The 24,822-nt window shown below is 37.8% G+C and overlaps 1 protein-coding gene across 1 annotated transcript in view; it reads right to left on the bottom strand.

Moving 5' to 3' along the window:
- The window catches only part of LOC139446420 (voltage-dependent calcium channel subunit alpha-2/delta-3-like), a 312,880-nt gene that overhangs the window by 188,004 nt on the left and 100,054 nt on the right, over positions 1-24,822 (bottom strand). Inside the window, exon 2 of the mRNA XM_071227746.1 lies at positions 11,325-11,403. Within this exon, the coding sequence (XP_071083847.1) occupies positions 11,325-11,403 (79 nt within the window). The remainder of the gene's footprint in view (positions 1-11,324; positions 11,404-24,822) is intronic.

Raw genomic sequence — 24,822 nt, 5'->3', positions numbered from 1 at the left:
AATGTACATGGTACATGCTGTGATTGTAGAAGATAATTGATAACCAATTGTGTATGCATATATATCATCAAATACACATTACTAATCTCTTCAGAAAATGGAATATATTATAGCTCGTTTTCAAACATTCTGCCATGGATATTAGATCAAAAATTAATATTAGATTTACAAATTATTGATGTACACTGTACTCTCAATTAACGTATGATAATCTATTGCAAGTCTTCAACTCTAATTTGATATGTCATCGGAAATGTCAGCAATGAGTAAAATTAATTTTATTTCGTTACAATCTTCAATTTTATTCAAATAGGCTAATAGACGGTCGGTGATTTCCCGCCGCTGTGAATTTGTTGTCTGGACAGGTGCGCGTGATTTGACCTCGCGTGTTGTGACGTGGATGACGTCACATGGAACAGCTGATCTAATGTTGTGGTAGTATAATGGATACACGTGGTTTCATTTTCCAAATAACAATATTCTCTTTGACTGAACTAGAAAGCATATCTAGTACATCACGATTGGAAAATATCTATGGCGCCCGACGAGTGAGTGAGACCGCTTATCATTTGACGAACAGTGTTGGAATATTTGGCGCAGTTTTCTAATTTTGGTATGTTGATATGTGCTTGATATTTCTTTGAAGGCTTGATATTCCAAAAATATAATATGCATTTAGTTGAGTACAGTGAGAAAGCTGTCAAAATGGATCCAATATTAAACAACCTACATTTTTAATATTTTAGCTTCATCTATTGGAATCTTGAATGGTTCAGTTTATAACATAAACATTAAAAGTAATTAGATCTACCCACAATATATAGATAATCAATTTCTGAAAGACAAAACGTTTTCAGTGTAAATGTGATTTCGTTTTGATGTTTTATATAGTTATATTTATGTCTTTTGTCACTTTGCATTATCTATACTACAAAATACTTCGACCAGTGACATATAGTAGTAATTAGATTCTACTTTGTTTTGTATCCTAAGTATAAAATAGATTTTTTTTAAATAAATATTTGTCTAAGAGCAAAATCAATGCATTCTTGTGGGTTTTTTGTCACCATTTTAATTTGTATATCTTCCCTCCAAGCTGTAGTTTAGCTAGGCCAAAATTAAGAAAAAAAAGGAAAGACATGATAAACCATTTTTATTAAAGATTTTGCTAGTTAAATTTTCGAAGTTCAATACCAAGAATATATTTTTCCTTTTATGACAAATAAATCCATTACTTTCATTGACCTACGATCATTATCTATTTCAAACTTTTACTTTAGTAGAATGGGATGGAATGGGAAACTCGTGGAAATAAACTATCACGTATGTCCTTAAATGTACATGTACATACCTAGCTAGGTGTAAATACACTTCTAAAGTCGTATTTATAAATCAAATGAATAAATGAAAGAAAAAGTGGTATTTCATGGACTGACCATACAAGTATATTTTGAGCAAAGGTCTCAGTTAGGCAGCCTAGTGCGAAATACGAGCTGATACGAGGATGTATGTTTTCTGGTGGTCATTGTGAAACAATGACATGGCGCCCGAGTTGCGAGTGATCGAAAATAGGTTTGTTGAATATATTTGCTGCCCATGAAAACGTTTCAACAATTTTGATTGAATCTACATGTACTTACTCTTGGGTGGTGTAACGTTAGTATAATCTTGTTAATTATTAAGAAATAATAATGATGCCCGATATTGAGCGATGTCAATTTTAGTATTGTTAGGGCTGTTTAGCGATCTTTCACATTTTGTCCTTTGAAAATGTACGATGTCAATTACCCCGAAGTTGTTTTTATCACTAATAAAAGAGCATGGTCATTGAAACATACATGAACGTAACCGGGATTTCTTCAAGATATACATTCCAAACTGTTATTCGTTTTGTGACATAATCTCTGAAACAGTCTGCGTATGAATTAATCACGACCACTTCCGTCAATTTTGTTTTGACGTCAAAAACACGCACAATTTCATCGGGATTTTTTATCGGTAAATATAACTCACGGAAAATTCTTAGTGAATGTGTACTTCAACATAAATGTCATATGTCTATCACTGTTAGGACATGTACTTGCCATTGATATGAATTATTGGTCATTTAGATTTCAAACAAGGGCGCTTACTTGACTTTGCTTGCCATATTCAGGTGCGTCCATATTATGATTAATGTGGAAAAGTAGGAAACTTATAATACCAGCACTTTTATCGATGGCTGGGCAGTGCATAGATCTTTTGGATTTGGTGACTTTAGATACTGTCGGAAAGACAATCAACTCCAGTTGCATGTTATACAATTTGGTTACATTGTGTGAAGAAATAAAGACGTTGCAACACTTTTGATACAATGTATACGTTTTTGTAACCGCGACGTCAGCATAGTGCGGCACTGAGCGGTTTGCAGGCTGACTGACGTCCAGGCACCATGAGGGTTAACAACTTGGTAAATTTAAAAATGGATACAGGAATGTTGGACACATTGGGTTTAACTCCACTTTTAACATTATTCCAGTGTCAGCTTAATGTGTGAGGAAAGCCCGAAGTGATGCAGGTCTAAGATATTTACCACTTCGGTGAAACCCACGAGCACGGGTATGGTGCTGACAAACCTAGAAACATAATTGGGGTGAACCAGGATTTGAACCCACAATCATAGGTTTCCAGCGTGCCCCCTCTACATCAATAGACACAGCTCTGTGGGAAAACAGTAATATTGAAGCCATTTTGACATATGATCCAAACCTACATCAATAGACACAGCTCTGTGGGAAAACAGTAATATTGAAGCCATTTTGACATATGATCCAAACCTACATCAATAGACACAGCTCTGTGGGAAACAGTAATATTGAAGCCATTTGGACATATGATCCAAACCTACATCAATAGACACAGCTATATGAGAAAACAGGAATATTGAAGCCATTATAACATATGATCCAAACCTACATCAATAGACAAAGCTCTATGAGAAAACAGGAATATTGAAGCCATTTTGACATATGATCCAAACCTACATCAATAGACACAGCTCTCTGGGAAAACAGGAATATTGAAACATCATGGTCATATAATCCTGGCATGATTACTGAAACTGTATGAATATATCTACACCATAGAGTAACTGCAATGGCCCAAAGTACCCTGAACTGGTTCTGCACATCAACAATGTTAAATGTTACAATAAATAGTTTCACATCAACATGATACACATCAAACACAACCAAAAACAAACACAGACAACACTCTTCAGTCTAAAAGCATCCCAGCCAATTATAGAATTTACCCATGGCATGCGACCAGGTTTAACACCACCATCTGAAACTGGCACCTCAGGGCTTCTCAGAAGGTGGACAATAAGCTAGAAGAAAGAACCTTTAGTAGATTAAGTTCAACTCCATGTGTTTGTGTGGCACTATCACTCGTCAGTGTTAATCTTAAGCAGACCTCTGGTCCAAGTCTTCAACCAGTGCACAAATGCCAGCTATTTAAGTGACATTTCTGCTGCTCATATTACATCACATCTGTAGGAGACCGCCTCCGTGGTCTAGTGGTAGAGCGTCCGCCCCGAGAGCGGAAGGTCCGGGGTTCGATCCCTGGCTGTGTCATGCCAAAAGACGTTAAAAGATGGTACTTGTTGTTACCCTGTCTGGCGCTCGGCATTAAGGGACTAAAACAAGGACTGGTAGGCTCGGAGTCAGCCTACTGTGTCTGAGTGGGGTGTTCATGTTAAACTGCGGCATGGTATCTCAGTGAGCTAGCACTATAAATCGACATCAGTCCGGACTAGTACAAGCAGCCACACACACACACATACACGTGCATGCACGTCGCTATATAAGCGCAATAATCTTGGACGCGACGTTAAAACCCAATTTCACCTCACCTCACCTCACCTCACATCTGTAGGGATTCTGGGTCAGGACATAGGTCTCCAGCAGCTTGGTGGCAGAGGCGACTAAATGTATCTGGAGGCAGGCTCCTTGGCTTGATGCATGTCATCGGACTTCATTGATCGATGCTCTTTCTGTCAATCACTGGATTGTCTTGTCCAGACTCAATTATTTAATTATTACCAGAAAGCTGGTACATTGGCCTGTGATGTTAAACAACATATCCCATCGCATTATGCAGCATCCTAGCATAATGTCTGACAAATCATGTGGATTGAGTAGTCATCGTCAAGGAAACGCAATAACATACATGTTGATTAATATATGAAGAATTTACGCATATTCAAGAGATATTAGATGTGTACGATGCACCCACGAATCTATTTCACTTCCCCTTATCCATACATTCTGACAAGTAATGTCCTTTTACCCCAAGATCTGTATGGCTCATTCTGTTCTTAGGCCATTCTACAACTTCAATACTAAGACAAAAACATCCGCTTGTCTTATCGCTAATATCTCTACATGAAACAGAGCCTAGAATGGCCCAATGTCCAGCTTGACCTAAACCATCTGGATGACCAAAGGTCAGATCTGACCAAGTCAAATCCTTTAAATACCCTGCTGTCTCATTGTCTCTACACCATCCTCCCACACCAACTCTCTGATCACTCTCCTGCCCATAGGGAAAGCTTATTATCCATGGCAAGGTCACAGAAGTGGGCTATACTGTAATCAGCAAATGCTGCCCTCTGAACGAGGCCTTAATTATTGTTCTCCACAGGCTCAACACATGGAATTCAGATCTCGCACATCCGAGGAGCATGTAGTATTGTGCTGTACCTTCACCACATGGGAGAGTGGGGTTAGATGATATTTTCTGCATACCAAAATCAAGGAGACCATAAACTGACATTGGTTCACATTGCATGCAATTAAATCTTAAGTCAGAGAAACATTGACTTACATCTGAGACCATTGGAATATCAGTGCCAGTTTATAAGGAAAGACCTTCTAAAAGAGAACATTCCACTTGCTTTCATGGTCATCTTGTAGAAACCTTTGACCACACATACTTATTTCATGATTATTTTTATATTTTTTATAAAAAAAATTCTTTACTTAAAGTGCAATATCTGTGCACTTGTACACAACAGATGTAATTCAAAATTAACATACTGTTTTTAGTTTCAATTAAATTAGTAAATTTGCTATCGTGTCACTGAATATTCTGGTCCATCAGTTGACTGTGCACATGGCAGGAGTACTGTTGTGTGCGGGGCAGTCGGGTAGCCTGGTGGTTAAAGCGTTCGCTTGTCATGCCGAAGACCCAGGTTCAATTCCTGACATGGGTACAATGTGTGAAGCCCATTTCTGGTGTCCCCCGCCGTGATATTGCTGGAATATTGCTAAAAGCGGCGTAAAACCAAACTCACTCACTCACTGCTGTGTGCTGTTAGGCAACAAATACACACTTACTTTTTATACAAATTGTGTGAGAGGTGGGTGCTTCCGGTGGGGCAGGAAATGCTTGCGCTTTTCGTGAACACCACTATTTTGAATCATATGCCCAGTGAAATCAGTTTCTACGGGGGATCAAGACTGCTTGTTTTCTTGTGTTAATGTTTTATATTTACTGACTTTTGTGTGAAAGTCCTTGTCCACATATCGAGAAAAAATGAAATGAAATGGACAGTTTGGGGATCTTCAAAAAGTTTTGTGTATATGTTGACGTTATTAACCTATTTTTAAAAATTACTTTTTCACTCAAAAACTTATCTGAGCCATTTGCAGGGATGCGAATCTTCCACAGATCCACAAGGTTTTCGCAAATTTTAGTGACCACAAATTTGTTAAAATATGATGGCTTCCCCCATAAACACCCCCAAATTATGGACCATGATCCATTGCAAAGATGTTTCAGATGAAAAGGAAAATATACATTCTCATCCCTGCATTTGGGCAGTCTGAAAGTAAACCATAAAAACGAGTCCTGAAAAATACGCCTTACCCTTGTGATATGTATTGAGCTACTGGTCTCCCACTGTTAAACAAATAAAATTTTCTTTTACTAAACTGTAAATGAAACAGATTACAATCATTTCTCACTGTCATTTACCGACAAGAGAAATGTTTGAAAGCCATGTTCAATAGCAAAAAGCTCTTTCACAATTTCTGTTCAAATGAGATTCATTATTTCAACATGCAAAAAATATGGTTAATAACATTCCAATATTCCCTAAAATGACATATTCCTTTTGTCATATTTCAACATTAAAAGTAGAAGGATCTTAACAATGATATAAAGTATTTGTGACACCTCCCTTTGAAGGTCGCCATTAATGACAAACTCCTGCAATTTCAAATCAAATAGATTTCTTCGTCATCAAAAAATGCATCAATTTTACCAAATTTTCATATCATTGTCCTCAGGAAAGCTTCACTTCTGCCAAATCTTCATTGATTGTACAAAGGAATATAAAGATTCGGCAGTATGAATAAGACCGCTGTGATCCAATAATTATAGGCGAGCGAACGAAAACGTGTGATTCGAGTTGTCACTTATAATCAGCTGGACCGGCTGATTCACTACTTGACATATCAAGCTAATGTAGGATTCTACAGTGAAAGACTTTGGTCTATGTGATCCCATGCTGACCAATGTGAGGTTAGTGTGTATACTGCAACCGTGATGAAAGACGTATCAGATGTGGTGGCGGTAATCTGCAGACTCCACCACTGCTCATGCAGCTGTGCTACAATTGTCTCTAAGGGATGTTAAGTGTTGAGGAAGCTGGCTAAGGCATCTTCTGATGGTGTAAGTGGCATCTTTGTAGATTTGTCAATGGAGTATCATCATTGCCCCAGATATCCCAGCCAGGTCACATGATTGTGAACAGATCGTGAACAGATCGTGAACAGATCCTGAGCAACCACTAACAAAGAGCTCTAGCACTGATGGTTCTGTGAAGGATCATTTCAAAGAATTTGAAGCATTGTAGGTCTTTTGTCATGACTCTCAGTAGGTCAAGTGAAAAAATCCATTTTGGAAATGAACCAAAATATAAAGACCATGATATTTCCATTCTCAAATGTATTCGTTCAAGGATATATGATGCCTAAGAAACAAACTACTGTTTATTTGATAATGTTGCTTTACAAAAAGGACCATATGTCAAAAATTTAAGAAAGATATTTTAGATAGAAATGAAAAAAGGGATGTGAGTTTTGGGTAACATAAAAGCAATGATGGGAATGGGTTCTTGGGGTCAGGTATGAGGTCATTGGTGTGGGCATAGGTCTGAGGGAGGTCATGGATATTGTATAGGAAAGTGGGGGTGAGAGTAGGGGTTGGTATGAGGTTTGAGGGGGGTAGGGGCAGTGGTGAGTATGAGGTCATGGATGGGTATGACGTCCTGGTTGGGTATGAAGTCCTGGGTGGATAGGAGGTCATGGGCAGGAATGAGGACATGGATGGGTATGAAGCCCATGTTGGGTACGAGATCATGGGTGGGAATGGTAAAGGATGTGGGTATCAGGTCAAAGATGTGGAAATGAGGTCAGGATGTGGAAATGAGGTCATGGATGTGGAAATGAGGTCAGGATGTGGAAATGAGGTCAGGATGTGGAAATGAGGTCAAGGACGTGGGAATTAGGTCAAGGATGTGGATATAGGATATAGGGTAACGGGGGTAGGGAGCATATGGGGTTTTCAGAGTAGGGCTAAATGGCATTAAACTAATTTACAGAGTGGCGGAAATTAATAAAACATAAGAAACATTGTCAAGCACTGGTGTATAAAGCAATCTCAGAATATAATGAACAAGTATAGCTTGTCCAAAGTAGACAGCAACTACCTGCCCAACAATGCCTGTTTGGTGCGGTGTAATGTGCAAGAAATGAAGCATCGTAATTTGAAAATAGCACAACACTACATCACATTACTTTCCATGGTGTGGAGGCAATCTGGCCAACTTTAGTGCTGAGTTATTGACCGATGTCGAACACTTGCCAAGTCTCAAGGTTCTGCCAACAGTACAAAGTCATAAAGCCTTGAATGTCAGACATTGGACATGCTGCCCTGAATCACAGCATCGGCACCAGCCAACGGAGAAATTAAACCTCCCCTTGCTTCCATGATTTCATTTTCTACAACTATGCATCGCGGTCTTTCACAGACTGCAGATCGGTTTCAAATCAATATCGTTGAGGATTTAATATCAGAGCTCATAAAAAAATAATCTTCTGAAATTGTGACAATTTTGCCAATGTTATAAAAATATTATGGAATATTTCTTTAGGAGATAGATGCAAGTCTAAGATTCTCCCTGTAGAAACCATTGTGTATGTATGCCAAAGATAAATTTAATGTCTTGTTCTATTATTAAAGTGCATGCATCCATAAGAAGGAATAACAATATCGGACATTTCATTTCTGAATCAGGTCATTTCATAAGCAGGTCACTTCTTAATCAGGTAAAGAGGTTCCGGTGAAGTTCAAATAAGTAGCAAGGCTCGTAACATAACCACAGCTGAACATTTTCACAGTGTCGCCGTTTCACCAGGTTAAACCAACATCCGTGTTTTACAAGCGATCGAAGTGTACTTGCTTGGGGTGAAGAAATAATCAGATTTTTGTCTCCTTCAAAGAACACAGACATAACAACTCCCATGAGCCACAGACAGACACATCCGACCCCAACACATGCTGGTACATACGAGATCACCCAATACCTCGCTGACCTCGCTTCATTAGCAGCTGGAGTTGTGTACGAAGACATTGCCTTGTAATCAAAATACTCCATATTGGCTTGCCAAGATTTCCTCTCAGATACATGGGGAAAAAACACAGCGCAATTTTTGTAAAAGTGATTCAGCTTTTGTGAAGGAAATAAACTCATGTTTCTGTATCGTAAATATTATACATTTGGACCAGAAATTGTATTACTCCCCGGTGCCGTGCCTTTGGCGAGCATAGTTCATATTTCTATTTTTAATATATAGTGTGAACATAATAGGAGGAGATAAATCACAATTTAAAAAAACTTTAAGCTATATTTTCATTCACTAAAGTAACTTTAGAAAATGTGTAGGAATACAGTGCCTGAGTGAACCGGCCCAATTATAATACAGTGACAAATAATTTGCAGCCAAACGTACTGGGAATATTACACAGCAGTTTCTTCAGCAAGAAGGCACTGCATCCATGTATGAATCTTACAAAAAGTAGTTCTTGTAGGTGACCTCATTTTCATATTTATCAGATCCAGAAAACCAAGTTATCAGATTGGGTTAATCACATCGATAGCACTATACATTATAGGATAACATGTTATATCAAGGGAAAGAAAAACATGATGCACAATGGCAAATGCAATGTGAATTTTTTCTTTGTTTTTTCCCCCTTTATTGACATGCAATGTCATGTCCTGTCAGTATAATCAGTAGGTCAAAAACGGAATTAATAGGTCAACATTTAAACAGCTTAAAATGGTTGTGGTGAATATTTATGCATGGTTCTGAATAATTTTAATATCCTTACTCCTTCATAAATCCTTTGAAGTTAAGAAGTGTCCATGCATATACCAATTCTGAAGCTAGTCATGTCCTTGATGGAACTAATGCTTAAAGATGTGAGTGAGTGAGTGAATACGGTTTTACATCATTCTTAACAATATTCCAGCAATATCACGGCATGGAATACCAGAAATGGGCTTTACACATTGTACCCATGTCAGGAGTCGAACCCAGGTCTTCGGCATGATGAGCCAACGCTTTAATCACTTGGCTACCTAACCGCCCACTTACAGATGTGAGCTTGTGTTGTATTGTATTGTTTTCACAATGCAACTGTTGTGTGTCGAGCCATTAAATGACATATTGTTGGCCAGTTTATCACCAATATGAACTGATGAAGCCGAAAAGCAAGATTCAAAGTCAAATCATAAAATATACAACGTAATGCATATGGCCTAAGGGCATGAGAGATCAAGGCTACATCTTTAAACTATGACATCACTGAACTGTAACCTCCTAGCATGACATCATCGCACTGTAACCTTGCACGACATCACTGTACACCACTGTATGACACCATCAATTTAATGTCACTGCATTTTAAAAATTAAGGAAAATACGTAAAGATTGACGACTTTATTGATTTTCTCACAGATGTGTACAGTAATGTAGACTGTTTTCTTACAGATGACCGTTTTTTGTTGCTAAATATTTGAAAAATTAAATGCTATCAATAATACATTTACGTACAATTGTTAGCATTAGTTTCAGCCCAGCGTAAGCCTCAACAGTTAAGTGTGCATTTGGCACAGTAGTTTACAAGTACAAATTCTGCAATAAAATGCACAATAACACCTTCCTTCTTATTTTGACAGATTAAAAAACAAAGCCTTTAGAAATATTTAGGTTAGAAAAGTTGCATACTCTTAATCCTGATGAATTGCTAACATACATTTTGCATACAAAGTAATGGTTGCTTGTCAGTCAAGCTGGGGTTCAACAAGCCAATGCTCACAAATCTCATGTTCGGGGAACTCAAATATGTCAAGCAAATATCAGGGACCAGACTTGCTCTCCCACGGAAATGAGTTCAGAAAACATATCTTGTTACCAGACCTAATGTCTGGCAATCTGAACACAGTTGATCCTGGAATGATCCGCTGAAAATGAAATCATGTTTCACAAGTTGGGACATGTTATTGAGATGGTATGGCTTAATATATACCAGTGGGTATAGCTTGACATACAGCAATGGGTATTCATGATATCATTGCACCAAAGGTGTCATTTCATTTTCAGACGAGAATACATTTGTACTCTTCACAAGGCCTTTTCATGCACAAAATAATATAAAATATTTATGTCATGCAGATATGTCATAACGAGTCAAAATGTCAAGGTTTCAACTTGCCGTCAACAGTTTCTCAACAAAAAATTATATCTCTTCACAACATGAAACAAACTGTTGACAAGAAAATACTTCATAAGGGTCATGACCTTGGAGATGACCTTGGCCTTGTGTGTGTCAGGTAGAAGGTGATTTTATTCTAATGACTTGATTCAAAAATGCGCCCAAAAAGATATTTCATGAATAAAAAAATATTTTCAAATTTTGAAGTCTATTTTCTTTCAACAAATTCTGTTGACAAATTTCATTGATGACAAAAGTAGATATATTTAGGAAGGCAACAGACCATTTGATTTTGATACAATTTTGTAAATAACCTTTATTTCATCTGACATTTTTTTAAATTTTATTATTTATGTTTATTTTAACATCAACCTTGGTGTACAGGTAAAGAATCGAAGGGAACCATGTGATAAAATAATGAGGTCAGTGACTGAACGAGTGTTTTCAGTTGAGAGGAGCTTGTTTTCAATGAATGTTAAATACATGTAAATGCCTACCTCCAAGCAACCAGCACCAGCGCCAATATCGGCAAGTTCCAGAAGATCTGCCGTAAACTGGTCCGCCCATTCATGGACACTGAAAAATACAAGTCATTTTTTATAAACATCATAATGACAATTTATTTGATACTAATTAAAACTGACAGCAGTGAAGTGGGCTTCCCCAAAAGAAAACTAAGTAAGCTTTGCAAGATGCTGTTCTACACCTCATGTCATTATAATGATGTTACTCTACTCATTGTAATGCAGTCGATACGACATCGTTGTTGGATAAAGAAGAGTGCCAAATTTCAAGCTTTCTGTTGCCCCTAAAACCTGAAATACACTCCCTTTGTCAATATCTATCTATTTTCTTTCAACAAACTTTGTCACTGTAGTAATGACAACTCTGCAGTTTGTAGTGAGTATTGTTTTACGCCACTTTCAGCAATATTCCAGCAATATCACAGCGGGGGACACCAGAAATGGGCTTCACACATTTCACCCATGACTGGAATCGAACCTAGGTCTTCGCCATGACAAGTGAATGCTTCAACCACGAGGCTATCTGACCGCCCCTGCATTTTGTAACCTACAAGTGTATATATCATTATTTATAATGCATGTCAAAACTGATTGAGAAAGATGTACTTTTGTATAAATTTCAGCTTCCATGGTGATGCGGTTATCAAATCAGCTGTTTCAATAAGAGGTGGTTATTGTGATTTGAAACATCTGACTGACCAATGAGAATCAAGTATTTTCAAACTTCATGGTAGGATAGTTGTTTGATCATTGCTGATGCTGTCAACTACGCTGACACGGCTACTGCAGACTTGACATTTTATATCTGTCTAACATCATTTAACCTGCCAGAAAAAAGAAAGTATAAATTTGAAAAATAGATTTGATAAAAAAAAAATACAAACATTATCAAAACGTTAAAAGAATTAAATGAGTGGCTGAAACACTGCAATTAAAAAACTCCTATCAAACACAATACCATCAAATAACCATTACATGTTGGTGTGATTTTGAGCCATCATCAAATATGGGAATATACTTTCTTTTGCTCAGCAGTTTACTGTTTGTTGATCTTTTGAAGATGGTGGCATAAAACAACATTCATTTCAATCCACCTGATAAAGTTAGTGCAGTAAGGGATGATTTTTAATGTGAAGTATACATGACATATGGCATTCCCATTGCATGAGAAGCCGGTCAAAAACCTTCAAAATGAACCACATCATGAGAATGTATTCTAAAAATCACATGAACGCTATTGGACTTTTTCAACATTTTTAGGAACCTCTTGGAATTCCCTGGCATGCATACATACAGAACCAATAATGATCAACTGGACACTTAATCTTTGACGCCAGGGTTTCTCCAAACATTGGAAGGTTTGGACTGAATGTCTGTGATAGAATATCGCCTCTCCAACCCATCCTTGTGAATATAGCAAACAAAATGATTCACTCAGAGCCTCAACCAGACTGACAGTCAACAGCATTCTGTAATTATCTATGAATTTACTTCAGCGCCCATTTGACACTTGTATCTTTAAAGCCTTAAATATCACCTTTAAATGATCGGCCAATTCAGCAATGATGACTGGCACATACATATCGCCAAATGTTCAGTGTCGGCACTCTGCCCCCTTTGGCGTCTTGTACATGAAGTGCATGGCATCTAGTACTTGTACCATGAACTACTGTCACAGGGCCATCTTACTAAGATTGTTCACACCAACAGTCTTCCATCTTATGGTGATGTATTTAAAATGCATTTTGTTCTCATCAAAAACACACCAAACTACAACAGAAGTTGCTAAAGGTCATGTTGGTTGGTTGGTTTGTTATTTTACGCAACACTGCAATATTCCAGCTATATGATGGTGGTCTGTTAATAATCGAGTCCGGTCCAGACAATCCAATGATTGATATCATGAGCCTCAATCCATGCAAGTGGGATCAGTGACATGCATCAGCGAGCCTGACCACCCGATCCCTTTAGTCGCTTCTTACAACAAGCATAGTCGCCTTTTATGACCAGCATGGGTTGCTGAAGACCTATTCGGCCCCGGATCTTCACGGCTCCTGAAGGTCATGTGAAGACATTTTTTGGCTCAATTCAGTCAGTTGTTATATGGATGTCAGTGTTTAAGGTCACACATACACAATGTAAAACATGCTAAGCAACACCAAATAGTGATATAAAAAGAAGAAGAACTGACTTTCACTTAGTGGCAGCTAACTGAGTTAACTTTTAGAGGGTGAGAACCAAACATTCTTTGAACGTCATCACAAGCGCCAATGTTCATACAGTTTGGCCCTCACTCTGTCAAGGTACAAACTCACAGAAAATCTAACCTAATCTGACCAAATGACAGTTATTTACAATATTACATTTTCCCATCCTAAAGTTTTTAAAAATATCTTAAAATAAAAGTATTACTCCAAGGAGCAATAAGACTTTTGGGGATTATTCAGGAATGGATTCAGACTTCTTTGACAGGCATTTAGAAGTTGGATTACTAAGTAAGGATAGGATTTGTGGATGAACAACTTCTTTATTACAATTAAGAGAGTAAGTGTAGGTTCTACCATGGTGTTAGAGCCTGCAACAAAACATCACTCTTAATTGTAATAAAGAAGTTGTTCCTCCATAACTCCTATCCTTTTCGGTGTAGGTTCTAACACAGTAATCAAGCGTTATCATCACTTGCTTGATAACAGTGTTAGAACCTACACCGAAACATCGCTCTTAATTGTAAACAAGAAGTTGTTCCTCCATAACTCCTATCCTTTTCGGTGTAGGTTCTAATACCGTAATCAAGCTTTATCATCACTTGCTTGATAACAGTGTTAGAACCTACATCGAAATGTCGCTCTTAATTGTAAACAAGAAGTTGTTCCTCCATAACTCCTATCCTTTTCGGTGTAGGTTCTAACACAGTAATCAAGCGTTATCATCACTTGCTTGATAACAGTGTTAGAACCTACACCGAAACATCGCTCTTAATTGTAAACAAGAAGTTGTTCATCCATAACTCCTGTCCTTTTCGGTGTAGGTTCTAATACCGTAATCAAGCTTTATCATCACTTGCTTGATAACAGTGTTAGAACCTACATCGAAATGTCGCTCTTAATTGTAAACAAGAAGTTGTTCCTCCATAACTCCTATCCTTACTTAGTACTTCAACTTCTAAATGCCTGTCAAAGAATTTATTCGTCGTCTTCACGGAGACATGGCCCTCTCTCCCATCATGGATTCAGACATCAATAATTTAATATCACCTATCTACATCTATCAGGGTAAAACACATTACTCAGTCAGGTCACATCTTCCTTAAAACTAATTTCATATTAAAGCAATAAATATTCCTCTCAGTACTTCACCCATCTATTGATAACATTTCAAGGTCTTCAGTAACTTTCAAATTTGACATTTTCGTAAAAGTTTATATAACTTTCAAATTTGACATTTCCAGTGGGCCGAATAGAGGCCTTATCATACTTCATCCTCTTCAATGCTAATTAAATCTTTTTAGATTCCTTTTAAAATGATACTGGAAGAAACATAATTCCCTCTGCTAAAAGAGTAATTATAGAGAGATGTAAGTTTAATAGAAACTGGCAATCATGGCACAATGATGAATCTGAAACGGACGTGCCTGTCTCTCTGGAGAACAACAGAATTCAGTTCTTATCATTATATCTGATATTGTGTCAGTCACGGATTGAGAACTGCTGTCAAAACTGAAATTAAATACGCCTTTTTCAGAAATCAGTTAAAGCTAATGCGCAATATGTCACAATATTGATTAAGCAGTATCAGCTTGCATTAAGACCCCATGTATATTAAAACTATACAGGATACTGGTTAAACAACTTTTTACAACTACCCTTCGAACAGATGGTGAATTTCCTTAACACAAAATTCAAACATTATATATACTTTTAATTATATGCTGTTACCATGAATAGTGCTTCTTACTTAAATATTACATGTCAACAGACTGCCTCTGTGTTCTTGTGGATAGAGTGTCTGGAGAGCGGAGAGATGGGGGTTCGGTCCCCGGCCGCGGCATACCAAAAGACAATATAATAAGAGATGGTACTTGTTGTTACCCTTGGCGTTAAGGGGTCAAAACAAGGACTGGTTGGCTAGGAGTTAATATACTGTGCGTTAACAGCAACATTAAATGCAGCTCACTCACAATGGTTAAAATTAGACCAGACCAATATTTTCCAAAACACAATTATTTGGCATATGAAGAAAATCCTTGTAAGATATTGTATACACTTTTCGATTTCTTTCCTTAATTAAATTAAAACTTAAAAAAACATATTCCTAAATAATATCCAGGATTGTTTGGTAATTAATTTAAAATATGTTTGCTTTGTAACTGTATTTGACTGTGTGTCTCCTGACCACTCTTTGCCAACCTTCAGTTATCCTTCTGCACACAAATTAACAGGTTAGTCTAGAAACTAAACATTTACGACAAGCTCAACATTTAGCTGCCAAAACAAATCCCAAAGACTGCTTCATTATATTAGGTTGTTTTAAACAGAAAATGGCATCTTAAATACAAAATTTCACTTCAGTTCACATTTTCAACTTTCAACATTTCCAGTTATTCCAAAATCCTTATTAAACAAACACATTTATTTTCTAAACATTGACCCATATAATTTTTTGTACAAATTAAATGGCAAACAAAAAACCATGCAGAACAATGTGCACTGAAGACACGACTACAGGGTGTTAAAGACATCATTAATGTTTCAGCAGCGATCATGAAGAATGAAGCCTTCAGCAAGAAGGCTGAAGTAAAGTGGCAATGACTTGAAGGTCAAAGTATGAGGAGAAGGCATCTTGGCAGATCAAACTGTCAAAAAAACACCACCGTCCATGCTACATAGCTATAAGAGCTAGACTAGCGCACACAGGCTGCCTTGTCAAGCTCTTGCTGAGGAGATGGCACTCTTGTGTCATTGTAACTAATTGTTTTACATTTATTTCTAAAGGTTAAAACACCATGTATCCATGTCATGTATATGTACTGAATATTCATGCACTGGTCGATGCTTGCCGGTCTGTATTTGAAGTATTTAAAAAAGAAATTTAGATTAAAAACTTAATGATGACAAAAAGAAGAGAGCTTCTGTAATTCCTTTGGGCACATTTCCTTCATGGTGAGTGAGTTTGGCGTAATGCCGCTTTTAACAGTATTTCAGTTATATCCAGCGTGTCAGCTTAATTGTGGGAGGAAGGTCGGAAGTGATGCGGATCTCAGACGTTTACCACTACAGTGACACCCAAGCACGGGTATGGTGCTGACAAACCTAGAAACATAATCGGGGCTAACCATGATTTGATCATTATTTCTTAAACTGAAGCTTAATATGCGTCAAATCTAAATCCAAGTTGCATCCTAGTCATATCTCCAAACAGTGAGTCTGCTATATCCTGGTCTAGACACTCACACATCGCTATCACAGTTTAAGTAGTATATACATTGTAAAATCTTTGAATATTTGAAATTCAGTCTATGTTCCCAGGTAGGGCTGGGATGGGTAACTCGGGTACTTGGGTCGGGTGGGTACTGAGAAGGACCCGGGTACCCACAGGACTACCTGAACCCATGGTTAGTCATATGATATTGTTTAATGACAATAATTATCTATATGGTTTCACTACAAGTCACTACGGTCAAACTACTCCCAATCAGACATTTTGGTCTCTTGTGACCTACAGGGGGTACCCGGGTAGGGTCGGGTAATGGGGGTTGTAAATTTGGACTCGTCTAAGCCCTATTCCCAGGCTAAATGTTCCTTCTTGGTGGTGACAGATTGACCTAAAATATGTTGTTCATAGACAGAATTTCTTCAGTCTATGACCTAATCTGTTGGCAAGTGTGGCCATCTTGTATCAGACCCATTATTTGCTGTGCAGAGTTGTGCCCCTTTTAACCATACCTACATCTGCTGATCATGGGTTTGAATCCAAGCTTTGTCTTCATTATGATCCATGGTCCATAGGGGCCGAAATAATCTTCAAAGGATAGAATCATATAAACAAAAAAGCCAGTCCCACAAACCCACATCAGAGAGAATATTTTAGTCCAATATTTGTCAGAAATGCAATCTTATAAATTCATCATCCAGCAAGCAGCCTCATCAGCATTCATGAACAGGGTTGCAACAATGGCGGTAATGACATTCCAAACAATGTGGGTAGCTCCAACCCAATATGGTCATCTGTTAATGGCAATAACTGTCTCGTTCCTGCATCAGTTCGGCCTCCCTTGATAACTGAACATAAATATGTCATGGTTCTACAAGAAAGGATTCAAGGACATTTTGGTCAACCCTGGTACCAATGGTTCAAATATATGAAGTAGATAATCCTTCATTAATGGACATGAGGCTCAGGAAATCCAACTTAGACTAAGATAAAACCAAAACTACTGTCAAATAATTCAGGCGTAATATAGCCATATGTTATGGTGATCATCATTGGCAAGATCTTGATTTAAATTGAACATTTTTAAATTGGTGCATATCCCATAGAACATGACTACATTTGATTTGCTAGTGTTTTAGGGAACCAACCGTTTGATATTCTGGGGGGGGGGGGGGGGGGGGGGGGGGGTCTGTGATATTGTATCGAGATTAGATATTTTTTCAGCTACAGCTGGAAGAATTTTCGGGGACAATTTCTTTTTTTGGATACAGAAGGTATTGCTTGGGTGAGGAGATCTCGTTGGAAACAGTGCTATAAAGAAACTGCATCCCAATGCTTGGCAGACCATTGTGACATCACCAGTTAGCATGACGTCATAATCATATGACATCACGAATGTCCCCTGAAGCTGGATAGCTATACTTTTTTACACTGGTTATTACAGTTTACAAACTGAAAAACTTTTAAGAATTAGTTTGGATGTTAAACAGAACACTCATCACTAAAGTTTAAAACTCTAGTTTAAAACTTTTATTGACTTGTGTCAGTATATTTGATATCAAGAGACACAAAGGTGAGATTCTTTTTCCATATAAAAAAACCCACTAAAAATAAGGTCCAATATTGCTAAAAGCTTCATGTTCCAAACCCATTTTCAGAAAATTGCCTTAAAACATAAACAAATATCAACAAATCCACGCAAAAACACACATCATCATCAGATCAATATTTTAACAAAGTTACATTGAAACGGCTTCTCTGCTCAAAATCTAATTAAAAATGAAGCAGTAAAGCCACACTAATCTACAGATGGCAGGACACTTTACCCTCAGGTCAACTGTACTGGTCCTACTTTGCCAGTGATGGAATGAAACAACATGGAATTGCATGCCAGCTGTCCATAAATTGCTAAATACTGGTCTTCTCCTCATTATTTGAGCAAATAAAGCTATTAAATTTGTCAAGGCAACTAATGAGACGAAGCAAAGCGTTTAGGTTGGATTCACCTTGCTCCATTTCCTCCGTGTTATTCGAACTCTGCTACGTCATATTTGTCATCTTGCTGATTAGAAATAATGCCATTGTAATCCATTTAGTGCATTTTGATGACATAATTTGTCATCATCAGTTGCTTCAGTTGGGTTGGACCATGGCTACCAATTCAAATCGCACTTCACCAACATTATCTGAAAAGTGAGCAACTACGCAACTGACTAATTTTTAAGGAATAAAATATAAAAAAAATTAAATAAAAAGCTATGGGTATTTGACCTGCTTTAATTACTCATGACACCAGAAGCACTGTTTTAGAGTGTTTGTTTGTTTGTTTTTAATTTGTTGTTTAACGCCGCTCTCAGCAATATTCCAGTTATATGATGTGAGCAAGTAAATAATCGAGTCTGGATCAGACGATCCAGTGATTAATATCATGAGCATCGATCCACGCAATTGGGATATGATGACATGCATCAACCAAGTCAGCGAGTCTCACCACCTGATCCCGTTAGTCGCCTCTTACAAAGAGCATAGTCACCTTTTCCGGCAAGCATGGGTTGCTGAAGACCTATTCTACCCCAGATCTTCACGTGTCATCTACCAGGTCAGCAAGGCTGACCATCAGTCCATTTAGTCACCTCTTGGGACAAGCATGGGTTGCTGAAGACACATTGTATCCCAGATCATCACTGAGGTGTTTTTACATGAATGTACCTGGTCAATATGTGGACATTAACATGAGCACTGAGCCACCCTGGTGTGGTTCAGGCGCCATGATTCGCTGTGCAGAGTTGCATTCCTTGGGCACGCCAGAAACCTATGATTGTGGGTTAGAATCTCGGTTCACTTCGATTATTTTTCTAGGTTTGTCAGCACCATACCCGTGCTCGTGGGTAAACGTCTGGTACCTGTACCACTTCGGGCTTTCCTCCCACATCAAGCTGACACACCGCGATATAACTGGAATACTGTTAAAAGCAGCCTTAAACCCAACTCACTCACTAAGGGTTGAGTCAAAATAGGATAGTAAACTGTGACTGGACAGAAACCATAAAATAATTTTTTCCTGATTATCTTCTTGAAAAAGTTTTTTAGTAGCTCATTATATGAAAACTATTTCCTAATAAGTGTCATATTACAAGATTGAAACATGCAGCAATCGTCATGGCAACAAGAAGACAGCATAAATTATCCCATTTCATTTGATTAAAATTATCCGGAAAACTTTGATGAAGTTGCTTTGCCTTGCATACTGCAAACAAGGCGGATGCTGTCATCATCCATGGCATCATCACATCATGGTATTCCAGTCAAACATCATGTGTGAGTGAGTGAGTATGGCTTAACGCCGCTTTTAGCAATATTTCAGCAATATCATGGCGGGAGACACCAGAAATGGGCTTCACACATTGTACCTATGTCGGGAATCGAACCCGGGTCTTCGACGTGACGAGCAAATGCTTTAACCACTAGGCTATCCGACCTCCCCTCAAACATCATGAGTGTCTCACAGCTGTTTCGCATCGTATCCCAATTGTGTAAATCGATGCTCATGATTTCAATCACTGGATTGTCTGGTCCAGATTTGATTACTTGCAGACTGTCATCCTACAGCTGGAATATTGATGAGTGTGGTATTAAACAACAAACAAACACAGCTGTTTTGGTTGTTTGTTGGCAAGTTACTCATATATTTTCATGTAACAATGTCGGTAAACATGTGTTTTGAGATTTGGAGGTATTAATGAGTATAGAGTTTTCAACCATCAAAGCTTGACCAAAATTAAGTTCAAGATATTGAGTAACAGATTTTCAAACCATTATGACTGGATAAAGCTTCCTTTAGAAGTTTGAGACTGTTATAACTGCGGTTTCATCCTCATAGGAACAACATCATCACCATCGCCAGTTCAGAAAAATAGTCATAAGTACATTATCATTTCACTGGGATAAATTTCATTTCTAAATAAAATAGTTTTCCAGGGGAAACTTGCCTGGTTTATATTAGTCTTTGTAAAACTCCTGTAATCATTAACTGTACTTCTGCAATGCCAGGAGTGTTTCCCTGACCATCATAAGATTAGATTTCACAAAAACTTGGCCTCCGCTCAAGAAAAGTGATTTGGTGAAGCAGGTGATAGGAATACTGATTGAGGCTGGATTGGCCCCCAAATTTGGTGGCAGTTTGATTGAAGAGAACACCGCCATCTTTGATCACCTGTCCTCAACCTTCAAGGCAGTTCGTGATGAAGAATTGGAGATCACATTTCTCCTTCAATCCATCTGTCTCGGGGTCAAAATGCTCTGTATGCAGACATTGATAATCTTCGTCTCATCCAGGAATTTGTTTAAAGTGCCTCTGCAGGGAACTTAGGGAGGGGGTAAGGGGGAGTTTTTCTGCAAGTGCTACAAATTTGTCGGTTCCAAAATGGTAAATTAACTTTGGAGAAATGAAACCCATGTCAGTTGATCTTTCATCAACATTCTAACAGTGAGGAGAGTCTAAAGACATGACCTACTTGAGTGTCCTATTTGGGATTGAGTGCGTGAGGGAGAGTATGGTGTTACAAGTCTTTTAGCAACAATCATGTCTGGAGGCAACAAGTATTGGTCCAGGCTGAGATCCCAAACCTTGCAAAGACTTTTACCAAAAGGTACCTCAGCGCCATAATGGTAAACATTTCAGGCCACAAGAGATTAAAAACTTGTTGAAATGATAAACTGAATTCATAAGAAGATATGTAATACAATAATCTGTTCATAATTTCATCACAATAAAATATTTCAGGTAAAGATTTACAAACAAAAATTAAGACTTTGTTTGATGTCAAATTTAGATGTTTTGATATATTTTTTAAACAACTCCAATGTCAATTGAATAATGGAGCTTATATGATATAAAATATACCCGGAGAGTTGATTATCTGCCACAATTTCTGAAACAATACAGAATGAATTTGGATTGAACCCCAGACCTTCCGCTCTCTGGATGGACACTCTATCACTAGACCAAGGTGGCAGCTGTTAATTATTGAGTTGGTGCATTGGTGTGAGTTTTATTTCACATATTACTTCTAATGAACAGGTTTTACTGGCCTCTACTTCAGCAGACAGACAATGCGGGCCAATAGAGTTGACAGAGAGCATGACAATGTTGTTGAGCCACTGGTCTATACATGCACAACATGAACTTGTAGTTGGCCCAACAGATATCAAGTCCCAACAGATATCTAGACCTAACAGATATCAAGGCCCAACAGATATCAAGTCCCAACAGATATCTAGACCTAACAGATATCAAGTCCCAACAGATATCTAGACCTAACAGATATCAACTCCCAACAGATATCTAGACCTAACAGATATCAAGGCCCAACATATATCAAGGCCCAACAGATATCTAGACCTAACTGACATCAAGGCCCAACAGATATCAAGGCCCAGCAGATATCAAGGCCCAAGAGATATCAAGGCCCAAAAGATAACAAGGCCCAGCAGATATCAAGGCCCAACAGATATCAAGTCCCAAGAGATATCAAGGCCCAACAGATATTAAGGCCCAACAGAAAAAGAACTAATATATTTTTGTCACTATGATTTTCCACATCCCTTACCAGATTTGTATTTGATAGCTTTATACATCACCAGGGGCAAGCGACTTTAAACACACTGACCGTGATAATGGCCACAAGAATTCAAATCTAAATACTCCTGATCCTTAATTTATTCCATAGTGAAAAAGAAGAGTTCACTATAATTGCTCCATGCCAAAAAATTACCAAGTTTAATTTTTGCATCACACAAATAAACAAAGCTGAAATATTTACCTAAGGCAAACAAACATATGCCAATATTTGTTCCATGACTTTATTCGTTGAAATGGACATGGGAAACAATAATAACTCTACAAAACGCATTGGATAATCAGTGCTGGTATTTGGAAAGAAAGAGAGAAACTGTCAGCTCTATACATAACATATAAGACAATTGGATGTATAAAAAATTGATTTAAAAGTAATCCTCCCACACACATATCACTTGACCAGATAACCTTTGGTATGGCTTACATTTTTTAACCAGCATGAATGCTATCGATGACAATCCTTTCAAAAAAAAAATCCTATTATCCTTGCAGAAGTAATAACAAGTGTTAAGATCAAAGATTAACACCAGTAATAGCACTGAACTTGAACATGTTTCTGACAGTGGATTTTGTTATTTGAACAACAAGCAAGGACAGCAAACACAATTTTGTACATCAGCAGCATTTGAAGTATCAGGCAGCCTGTATCAATAGCTGCTGTGCAGCTACACTGGCAAGAACATCGGATGTGTAATTCAGAAGAATCTGACCTACATTTGAAACTCGTCTCAAACTGAATTTCTGTTTTATTAAGTATGTTTTGTTTGTTGTTTAACAGCACTCACAGCAATATTCCAGCTATATGACGGCAGTCTGTAAATAATAAAGTCTTGCCCAGACAATCCAGTGATTGACATCATGAGCATCGATCCAGTCGGGGAGCCTGACCACCTGATCCCGTTAGTCACCTCTTACCTGAATTTCTGAATATCAAAAATTCTTTTGCCATGTTACATGCCTTTTTATCACATAATTGATAAAAGATGAACCCGTTATTTAAAATTAACTGCAATTTGTACAAATAAATATCCATGGTTTATATATTTATAAATGATCAAATTCATAAGCAGGGCATCCCTTACACGTTGACAGCCATTGCAATCTATTCAGTAGTGTCTCATGATAAAAATTACAAGATAACCAAATGAAAATAACATTTGGAAATAATTGACAAAATTTTAGAAATAATAACATTTGTTTAAAACAAAATAAAGAATCTCTGTGCAATATCATTTGCTTGAAAGACAACATTTACACAAGAATAAACAAAAGTCAATATCATTCTCAAGTCCTGAAAATGATCTACAGACATCAAATGTATCAAGAATTTCAAAATCAACAGTGTGTTTTACTTTGACTGATACAAAACCTTCACATTTGAAAAAAACATGGACAAAAACAACATGGATGATGCTCAAGATGACAAATCTAGGCTAGTGAAAAGTAACAGCTGTCGGAAGGCAAAAACCACCGGAAATCCTTTGTCATCAAATAGCTCAAGGGAGTGATAATATCTTCCCAGTCTGCCCTAGATACAGACAGGTTGTGACCCAGCATCATTGAGTTCCATCTTTAAAATGGAGGCAACAGATGGAGAATTAAGACCTCTTATACGCCGAAGCTGTGACCCAATCTGATTTGTTTTGTAAGGAAGTGATATGGATGTGGGATCAACCTCCGAAACTGTGGATGAACTTCAATGTATCGATCTTCTGTTGTTGAGACCTAATTCAATGACAGCCTGACTAGCATAAGTATGATCTTGAATGGTTGATCTCACAGACCTCGTCAGACCGCCACAGACCATCTCAACAGAATGAAGAAATCCTCCAAGAATTACAGACTAATTTTCGTGCGTGACGAAGCGGGACTTCCAATGAGATTGCTGCAAACGAAAGTAGGTGGACGGGCCCTGCTTGACAACGTTACATGCGAATTGGCAAACTTCTCGTCACCCTTTCCCTTCCATTCTGAATCAATACGTAGTTCTGCCGCCTAATAAATGCATGCACTTTAACGTTCTGTACAAATGCATTTCATCTGTTCTGATTAAAGGATTCCACACAATTAGACTATACTCGATTGGAAACCAACTACCATCACTCCATTACCTAGGCTGTTCTGAAAATGTGTTATTTTCATTGACAGTTGGCTACCAAATGATCAGAAGGCCTCTCACAATCTTCGTCATCCCCATCCAGACCATTAATCTGCATGGAGGTTTCTCCAGCATCTTTTAGTAGACGTGGGGTCTTTTGTCCTTAGCTTTTAGGAGATGAATTAATCTGTAATATTCGTGAGAAAAAAATTACTTAAATGTTCGAAAGATAAATTGATGGTACCTAAATTGGGATAGTGGTTCTGATTCGTTCATTGTGGTGGATCAGTTATTAAGGACAGCTT

This window comes from Haliotis cracherodii, unplaced genomic scaffold (genome assembly GCF_022045235.1).
Source record: "Haliotis cracherodii isolate W230 unplaced genomic scaffold, xgHalCrac1.p SCAF_6, whole genome shotgun sequence".
Taxonomy (NCBI): Eukaryota; Metazoa; Mollusca; class Gastropoda; order Lepetellida; family Haliotidae; genus Haliotis; species Haliotis cracherodii.
This window is presented reverse-complemented; position numbering and strand designations above follow the sequence as displayed.